At 45.9% G+C, this 9904-nt stretch overlaps 1 protein-coding gene across 1 annotated transcript; it reads right to left on the bottom strand.

The window, feature by feature from the left end:
- Nucleotides 1-1294: 1294 nt before the first annotated feature.
- On the bottom strand, nt 1295-3826 carry LOC109760342 (uncharacterized). The gene is made up of 2 exons (XM_020319171.4): nt 2699-3826; nt 1295-2114 (listed from the first exon to the last, which is right to left on the bottom strand). The coding sequence occupies exons 1-2, from the start codon at nt 3604-3606 to the stop codon at nt 1472-1474; spliced, it is 1551 nt and encodes a 516-aa protein (XP_020174760.2). The 5' UTR covers nt 3607-3826; the 3' UTR covers nt 1295-1471.
- Between the last annotated feature and the right edge of the window lie 6078 nt (nt 3827-9904).

Genomic DNA, 9904 nt, shown 5'->3' with positions numbered 1-9904 from the left:
GGCCCCTGGCTTGTATTATGATGCTTGTATGACTTATTTTATTTTTAGAGTTGTGTTGTGATATCTTCTCGTGAGTCCCTGATCTTGTTCGTACACGTTTGCATGTATGATTAGTGTACGATTGAATCGGGGACGTCACACGGACGGCCCGCCGAATTGCGGAAACGGGGTCGGCTGCTTCGGAGCCATAGTGTAGACCGGCGATGGTGACGACCCCGCCGCCCAAGCTGGTAGTGGCGACGGAGAGGGCGGAAACCGGACCTGATGGATCGGCAGTCCCGCCGGCGAGGACGCCGCTGGGCTGGGCAGAGATGGCGCCGGTGGTTCCAGCGTCGGCTGCGGAGGGTGGGCGGGCGCGTCGGTGGCCGCGGGGGACGGCGGCTGCAGATACCACAGAGGGGCCGCGGCCGGAGAGGTCTCGCCGGGGTGCCCCGCCTGGAACGGCAGCAGCGGCAGCCCGGTGCAGGCCGGCGCACCCGGGGTCGGCCACGGCAACGCCGGGGCCCCTGCCTGGAACGGCAGCAGCGGCTGCCCGCTGTATGCATGCGCGCCCTGGGACGGCCACGGCAGCGCGGGGTGGCCGTAGGCGGCGATCGGCCCAGCCGACAGAGGTGCGTACGGCCCAGCCATATACTGGTGGTACTGGTTCAGGTGGAGCCCTTGGACGGCCGTCACGAGATCCCGCAAAGGTATTGGTGACCTGTTCCGGCGTGAAGATGGCGGTCGGCGGCGGTGCAGACGTGATGGGGGCCGGCGGCGGTGGGGAGCCCGCGGTGGTGACCGTGCCTGGCAGCGTGGGGGCCCCGGCGGTGGTCACCGGGGTGGTGGACGGCGGGCCGGTGGTCATCGGCGCAGAGGTGACGACGGGCAGCGACGGCGATGGTGTGGACGAAGACATGATCGAGCCCAAGTCTCTGGATACCAAATTGGTAGGAGGTTGTACCCTACCAGGCCTGGGACGTAAGCGGTAAGGGAAGGAGGGGGCTGGGCGAGGCGATGAGCGGCCGCGCCGGCGGCTGGGCGCCATCGCGGAAGAGGAAGATGGCGGCAGCGGCACAAGATGCAGGGGTGGCTAGGGTTCCGGTTCCTCTGGGAGCCGGGCAATAGAGATAATATTCTTATTGCTTAATCTCAAAAAGAGTCTTATAACATATATTTATAACCTAGATAATTTGCATACAAATTAACCTAAGATAACTTGTGGGTTAAGATTGCCCGGTGGGCCTTCTACGGCCGTAAGTCAGGCCGGTCATAACAAACAGATATAACTGACAGAATACATATGCTTTGAAACAGCACCAGAAATATTAGCCTATTCTGTATGTACACAATTACCAGCTTCAACAATAGTACAGATTACAGTTAGCTGCTAATGAGTTTGTTAGCAGCTGTAGTTAACCATCTCGGAAACCATACAGATCTAACAATCTAAACAGTAAACATGCACAAGAGTATCACATAAATCTACAGGTCAACTGTCTACAACGTCCGACTCCCAGAAGCCAAAGCTCCATAACAGCCATGTGGCCCCAAGAAGCTCAATAGCAAAGGATGCTAGATGAGCCCACAATGTTAACCCACCACGTGTTACTGGAAATTCTTTTACAGCGAAGAACGTCCCTTTTGCAAAGGTATTGATCCATAAATTAACCATCTCATTTGCTTTGTAGCTTTTCTTCCAAATCTCCTTGCTGATTACAAACTTCCTAATGACCGTCAGAGCACCACACATCAGAAAAGGACCAATGACTTTTTCAACCCCCCAACGAAGAAAGAGGCTCTTTTCTGTTGCACTTGGAGCTGGCGAGCTGACAGCTGATTCTTCTTTGACACTCTCGCTCCTGGGCCACAGAGCAGACAGCAAGAACATGGCCAAATGAGAGGCCAATGAGACGCAGACTGATGAGCATGGCCACATCCATCCCTTCGCCTGTCGACTGTTATCTGCTGGTTGTTCTGTGGCCCTTCTTAGTTGATTTAGCAATTCCTTCTGCAAATTTTCTGGTAAATCGCGATAGATATTTCCAACGAGATTTGCAACTTGTGAAATTATGAGCTGATTCGTTTGGCTGTCTTCTTGTGGCTTGAATGATTCAAATGAATTAAATGTACCGCTACAAAATTGAGAAATAAAGCAAATATCAGAATAGGGCATTTCTAACTTTATCAGTGTGTATCCTAGTCACATGTTAAACTTATGGGTCATAATCATATACTACATATAGCTTCTAATTTATCACACATCACAATGAGGTAGCAGCCGAAATTATCATTTCCAAGCAAAATGAACAAAGGAAACTTGCACCTAAAATGAGAGATAGCTGCTCATGACCATATCACCCTATGCTATTTGCGTATTTATTAGTTAAGAAGGCCTTCCATTTTTACATTTGATACCAAGCAGCAACTGGTATGAGCCCATTACGGTAGAAAAATAACTAAAACAATAGGACAATTTTTTTCTGCAATCATTTATTTATGAGAAGAATGCAGTAAGAACATCGATATAAAAGCCCTAATTAACCGTACAACTACACTATATCTATCGGATCTAATAAGATGATCATGGAGCACAACTACCAACACAGAACTAAATTAGAAGCTAAGTGGAATCGTTTACAGTTTAAAGACATACTATGGCACATTTTCAGTTGCAAGTTGCAATTGAGCTGTAAACTAAGGCACTGTAGCATCATACCTGCGCAGGGGAGGTAGCAGACCAGCCTCCATCCAGCTGATTTCATCATCACGAGCTAAGGTTTTCCCCAAACGGGCCATCTCAATTCCAACTTCACCGACATGCATTGGCTTAAGGTTTGCCTCACTGTGATCATGTAACTTATCCAGCATTGACAAGGCATTGTCGAGAAACTGTACAAGATATTCAGGTTTGAGGAAGGGCGGCAAGTGCTTGTCGGGTCGCACGCAGGAGGGCGTGCTCTTGGTGACCGGAATAGTTGAAGGTGCGGGCATCGAGTAATCCGGCGACGCCACCAGAGGAGCAACAGATGCACGAAAGACGGGGCGCGGCGGCGGCAAGTTCTTGACAACGGGGTCGCTCAAAACAAGCGGCGGCACGCCGGGCCCTGGCAGAGCAATTTCTGCCTGATTGATGGCAGAGCTTCGTGGAGGATGGGGCGGCGCTCGCGCCGTGACGGCGAGGCGAGGCGGCGGCAGGTTGTTGGCGAAGGAGCCGGGAAGGAGAGGCGACGGCAGCAGGTTCTTGGCAACGGAGCCGTGCGGAAGAGGCGGCAGAGTAATCCGTAGCTGCTTCTTCGCGGGGCTTCGGGGACGACGGGGCGGCCCTGGTGCCGGGACAGCGAGGGGAGGAAGTAAAGGCGGCCCTGGCGTCAGGACGGGGAGGCTGCGTAGAAGCAGCGGCGGCGAGATGCTGCAGAGTGGTGGGGGACGAACAGGCAGGCTGGCGTCGATGGGAGCGTCCATCCGGCGGCTGTGATGTTGGACAGAGGTAGTCGCAGCCCGACGGCGTGCGGAGGGGGAGCCACGCCGCCGACGGGGCCGAGTCGAAGAGGCCGCCTCCTGGCCACGACGACGGCCGTCAACAGCCGGCCCTGACGATCCAGGAGCGCTGCAGCAAAAATGCATGGGAGACGGTCGGCGTCGAGGAGCAGGACCACGAGCACACGCGGCCGACCGTCGGCGTCGAGCAGAGTTCCTCGGAACTCCATGCTTTTTTCTCTGTTTTCCTCCCTGTTCTTGTTTCAGATTCTCAGAATTTCAGATCTAGGTTTGGAACCCGACCGTTAGGGGAGAAAGAGGCTTTCTCTCTCTCTTCTGATCTACCAGGCTTCTCTCTTCACCCTCCTGGGCCGGGCCTCCTGTTGATCGCTTGTTTCTCTTGGGCTTATTGTTGTGTCGCGATTTGTACCACCTGGGCCCGTAGTAGAGCTGATTCCTCATACGGGGGAGAGGTGAAAGCACACTATAGAAGAAAAAAAAGTGGCAGAAGGCTATCTAAGAGAGTTTTTTTTTCCTGAAGCACTATCAGAAGATGTTTGGCAGGAATATGCTAGTACAACTAAATAAGCGAAACAAATTTGGTAGGATAAATAAATTCATAATGGGCGATATTTTACCTGAATTGGCGGTTGAATTGTGCCAAAAGAACTGTTTTGGTGTTACGCGCAAGGATATCTATAATTGAGGGGGGGGGGGGGGGGTATCTTGAGACGGGTGGAGATCGATTGGTATTGCATAAATCAAGCAAGGATATTCAATAGTCAGTTTCTAGTATAGACTTCGAACTATCGTTGGACTGGACAACAACATGCCAACATTCACTCTACTACCTCTTCTATGCAAGGAGTCAAGATATATGACACTGCTAGCATTAAGGGGTCTACCCATCAAGATGATTCCAAGAGCTATTGGAGATCTTTTTAATTAGTCCCCACCATTTGGGCTTGCGTAACTGAGGTCCATTGAGAAGCTTTCAAATTTGTTGACACTAGACCAATGCCGGAGCTTGAGCCAAAAACATGGGGGGCATGGGCTTAGGGGGGGGGGCAAACATAATTGTTTTCAGCTTATATTTAGTGGAAATAGGCCTAATACAAAGGGATATAGGCTTGTTTTCTTCTGAACTTTGGGCGGGGGGCATGGCCCAGGTTGGCCCCATGAAGCTCCGTCACTACACTAGACCTTTTGCATCCGGCATACATGAGTTGCCTAGTGTGATTGTGAAACTGAAGAAGCTTAGGCACTTTTTGTCGAGAAAGAAATGGATCCATACTGGAAAGAGTTTCAATGTAGTAGTGGTATGCATACCCCCAGTGGTCTTCGAAAGAATTTCAATGTAGTAGTGGTATCTTGTATGCATACCCCCAGTTCTTTGGTCGAGGTCTGTGCTTCGCACCTCACAGTTTCGTGCGCGGGGTTCTCTTCTTCTATGGGTGTCAATCCTACACATTGCCATTATGTTGTGCGGATGTTTTCTCAGGACGGATCCACACTTCAAGCTATTCCGTTACTATTTCCGAGTTAAGGTCCAGAAGGACTTCCCAGAGAATATCACATAGAAAGCAACATTCAATGAAAACTTCATGGAAATGATGTTTGCACATTTGAAAAAAATCTGGAAAAAAGAGAGATGTTAAGAGGGTGATGTTTTATCGACTTGCAGGATTTCAAGTTGAAACACATTATGAGATGTGAGCTATGAAAAAACAAATTCAACAGTAAATAGTGACGTTATTGTTTGACACTATTCAATGTTAATTTTGTTATTTTTGTAACTCACATCCCATAATGTGTTTGAACTTGAAATTTGCCATGGCAATAAAACATCAACATCTTAATATCCGTAATTTTTTTAGATTTTTTCATAACTTTAAAACATATTTTCACCTAGTTTTCATCATTTTTTACTGAATGTTGGTTTCCATGTGATATTCTCCCATTACAGAGATGCACATGTGTCACAACATGGCTGGATAACAAATTCGATTGACCCACAAACAAAAATCAATCAATATTGTTAGAACCTAAGCACGATGCTAAAAAAGCCTAAGCACATTTAGGGGAAAGTGGTTTTACCCTACAAAGAACATTGCGTTTGAGAATTCAATTGTCCCCTGGCGGCGCCTAGGGTTTCCTTTCCTTGCGGCGACTCCCTTATCGTAATTCCACCTTGTCCCGGTGATCCTCGCTGTGATCCCTACTGATCGTGAATCCCATCGATCGTCAAAGCCCTAAGTCTTGCGCGTCTCGTGCGTTTTCGCTGTTCCATTGCGCCTCCAAGTTCCCATGGAGACGACAGCGGATGCACAATCCTCCAACTAGGGCGGATCTCAGGGTCTTGCCGCTGGTGATCTCAGGGACCTTTTCAAGAAGCTGGACCTCCACAAGGAGGAGTTTGATGATGTCGTTGTTGAGGAACAAGCTCTCGATCTCTTGGAGGAAATTCGCTGGCTTGCCCTAGCCAAGGTTCAACCACAAAGAACTTTAGCCAAGTCGCCTTCTTCCAAGATATGCGATCGGCCTCGAATACTGCCCAACCCGTCCGCTTCAGACCAATTGGTCGAAATTTGTTTGTTGTCCAAGCCTCTGGCCTTGGTGATTGTGATCGTATGATGACTCAGGGGCCATGGTTGTTTCGCAACTTGGAGGTGCTACTAGCACCCTATGATGGGTTTATGAATTCCGATGAAGTGTTAAACATCCATATGCCCATCTGGCTACAAATCCACAAACTGCCTGATGGTTATTGTAGAAAGGGTATGGTGGAGAAGCTTCTGGAAAACGCTGGAGAAGTGCTGGAAATCAAAATCACCGACAACTCCAGGGGTGATTACATCTATGTGCGTGTCAATCATGATGTGAGGAAACCTCTCACAAAATTGTAAGTGTGGTGAAAGCTAAAGCACGCAAGGTCTATGATGTGAGGTATGAAAAATTAGCAAGGTTCTACAAGGCATGTGGCTTCATAGGACATGAGCACAAAGAGTGTGGCAATGGGGTTTTTGTAGAGAAAGATTTAAAGTTTGGTGACTATCTATATGTTGAACCCCCAGTACGTGCTCGATCTGATTGGGAACCAAGCCGTGTTGATACGAAGGTGAGCCCCGATCTGAAGGGGGGGACCCTTGAGTAAGCAAGATGATCCCACTGTAGATGGGGATATGAATGATACTACAACAAGCCCTGTAAGGTTACCAAATATGGCTGATATGGCGCTGGACAGATCATCCCATATACATCTGAATTTGGATGATATTTCAGCAGTAAAAAACAAGAGCAGCAAATGCAGTCAATGGAGATAATCTGCTGCTGTTAACTGATGGCAGAGAGGATAAATTAGCTGATGATGCTTCTCTATGTTCTAGCATGGGCAGCAAGCTGATACGTCTCCAACGTATCTACTTTTCGTAACGCTTTTCCTCTTGTTTTGGACTCTAATTTGCATGATTTGAATGAAACTAACCACGGACTGACGCTGTTTTTAGCAGAACTACCATGGTGTTGTTTTTGTGCAGAAATAAAAGTTCTCGGAATGGAAGGAAACTTTGCGAGGAATTTTCATACAATAAATAAGAATTTCTGGAGCCAAGATCCACCGGAGAGGGGCACCTGGGTGGGCACAACCCACCAGGGCGCGTCCCCCTCTCCTGGTGTGCCCAGGTGGGTTGTCCCCACCTGGTGGCCCCACAGACCCTGAAACCGGCGCTATAAAATCCTATTTTTCCAGAAAAAATCAGGGAGAATGAATTATCGCGATCCACGAGACGGAGCCGCCGCCACCTCCTATTCTTCATCGGGAGGCCAGATCTGGAGCCCGTTTGGGGCTTTGGAGAGGGGAATCTTTGTTCTTCGTCATCACCAACCCTTCTCCATCGGGAGGTAAGGAACTGCCATCCAGTTCCGCTTTAGATTCACCTTCTGTTATGAGAAAACTTGCAACACCACCACATGCTATCAATTCTAATATGTCGCAAATTATTGATGATGCTACTTCTGCTATGGATAATGCTTATGATGATGCTAGTACCTTGCTTGATAATGATGATGTGCCACTTGGTGAATTTCTTGATGAGCAAATTGCTAGAGTAATACAACATGATGTTGTTGCATCTGATGATGAGCTTGAAACTGAAACTCCTGAAACACTTTCTAGAACTAGCCTTCCTAGATATGAATTGCCTAAGGTACCGGAAGGTTATGTTATGAATGAGGAGACAACTATAGATATTCTTGCTTGTAAGGATAGAGATGATCTAGAGAAATTACTATGCAAGTATAAAGAAAAATCTCTGAATGCAAGAATGAAATGTGATCCTAAGTTTGCTACTTCACCTATCTTTATTGATGATAAGGATTATGAATTCTCTGTCGCGTTAATTACTTTGGTTGAATCTGATCCTTTCCATGGTTATGAAACTGAAACTGTTGTGGCATATCTTACTAAGTTGAATGACATAGCCACCCTTTTTACTCATGATGAGAAGACTTGCTATTACTTTGTTCTCAAATTATTTCCTTTCTCATTAAAGGGCGATGCTAAATCTTGGTACAATACTCTTGCTCCTCGTTGTGTGCGTAGTCCCCAGGATATGATTTATTACTTCTCTGAAAAATATTTCCCTACTTATAAGAAACAAGCGGCTTTACAGGAAATATTTAACTTTGTGCAAATTAAAAAGAGAGTCTCCCACAAGCTTGGGGGAGGCTTTGCCAAATACTTAATGCTTTGCCTGATCATCCTCTTAAGAAAAATGAAATACTTGATATCTTCTATAATGGACTAACCGATGCTTCTAGGGATTTCCTAGATAGTTGTGCTGGTTTTTTTTTCCAGGGAACGAACTGTTGGGCAAGCTGAAGAATTATTGAATAACATATTGAAAAATTATGATGATTGGACTATTCCTGAACCACCGCGTAAACCCACTCCGAAGAAGAGGGGTATATTATATCTCAGTCCTAAAGATATGCAAGAGGCAAAGAAATCTATGAAGGAAAAAAGTATTAAAGCAGAGGATGTTAAAAATTAACCTCCTATTGAAGAAATACATGGGCTTAATACACCACCACCTCCAAAGGTGGTAGAGGTAAATTCTGTTATGAAGTTCAATGATAATGACAATCCTCACAATATGCATCCTAGCCAATGCCTTTATGAGTTTGAAAACTATATTAGAAAACAAGATCACTTCAATGCAAATGTTATGAAACAATTGAAATACAATTCTGATATGATTGCTCGCTTGAGTGACTTGTTATTTAGAATCTCAAATGATGTTAGAGGTGTTGGAAAGCACGCTTCTATGGTTCAAACTCAGTTAGAACAAGTTGCTAAATCTCAAAGAGAGCTGCTAGATGAAATGAATCATAATAATATACATGACTTTGCTGTTAGAGTTGCAACTAGAGGAGGTAAAATGACTCAGGAACCACTTTATCCTGAGGGACACCCAAAGAGAATAGAACAAGATTCACAAAGAAATAACACTAGTGCACTTAGTCCTTCTAAAAAGAAAAAGAAGAAGAAAAATGATAGGACTTTGCATGCTTCTAGTGAACCTGAAATAGAAAAGCCTCCTGACAATGATAATGAAATTTCTATCTCTGATGCTGAAACTCAGTCTGTTAATGAACACTCACCTACTGATAATGAAAAAGATAATGATGAGGTTAATGAGGATGCTCAACCAAATAGTAAAGAACCAGACAATGATGTTGAGATAGAACCAACTGTTGATCTTGATAACCCACAACCTAAGAATAAAAGGTATGATAAAAGTGACTTTGTGGCTAGAAAACACGGTAAAGAAAGAGATCCGTGGGTTCAAAAACCTATGCCTTTTCCACCTAAGTCAACTAAAAAGAAAGATGATGAAGAATTTGAACGCTTTGCTAAAATGCCGAGGCCAGTCTTTTTGCGTACTCGCTTGACTGATATCCTTAAAATGCCTCCTTATGCAAAGTATATGAAAGACATTATCACCAATAAGAGAAAAATACCGGAAGCTGAAATCTCCACTATGCTTGCTAATTATACTTTTAAAGATGCAGTACCTAAAAAACTTGGAGATCCGGGAATACCAACTATACCTTGCTCTATCAAAAAGAATTATGTGAAAACTGCTTTGTGTGATTTAAGAGCTGGTGTTAGTGTTATGCCTTTCTCTTTATATAAAAGACTTGATATGAATAAACTCACACCTACTGAAATATCTTTGCAAATGGCTGATAAATCAACTGCTATACCTATCGGTACCTGTGAGGATGTGCCCGTTGTGGTTGCTAATGTTACTATTTTGACTCACTTTGTTATACTTGAGATGCCCGAGGACAACATGTCGATTATCCTTGGTAGACCCTTCTTGAATACTGCAGGGGCTGTTATTGATTGCAATAAAAGCAAGGTCACTTTTCATATCAATGG

The sequence above is a fragment of the Aegilops tauschii genome, chromosome 7 (assembly GCF_002575655.3).
Source record: "Aegilops tauschii subsp. strangulata cultivar AL8/78 chromosome 7, Aet v6.0, whole genome shotgun sequence".
Classification (NCBI taxonomy): Eukaryota; Viridiplantae; Streptophyta; class Magnoliopsida; order Poales; family Poaceae; genus Aegilops; species Aegilops tauschii.
This window is presented reverse-complemented; position numbering and strand designations above follow the sequence as displayed.

Coding starts and splice junctions, on each gene's coding strand:
- LOC109760342 (XM_020319171.4), bottom strand. CDS start 3,606: ATGCATTTTTGCTGCAGCGCTCCTGGATCGTCAGGGCCGGCTGTTGAC. Junction 2,115..2,698: donor CTGCTACCTCCCCTGCGCAG/GTATGATGCTAC, acceptor TCAATTTTGTAG/CGGTACATTTAATTCATTTG.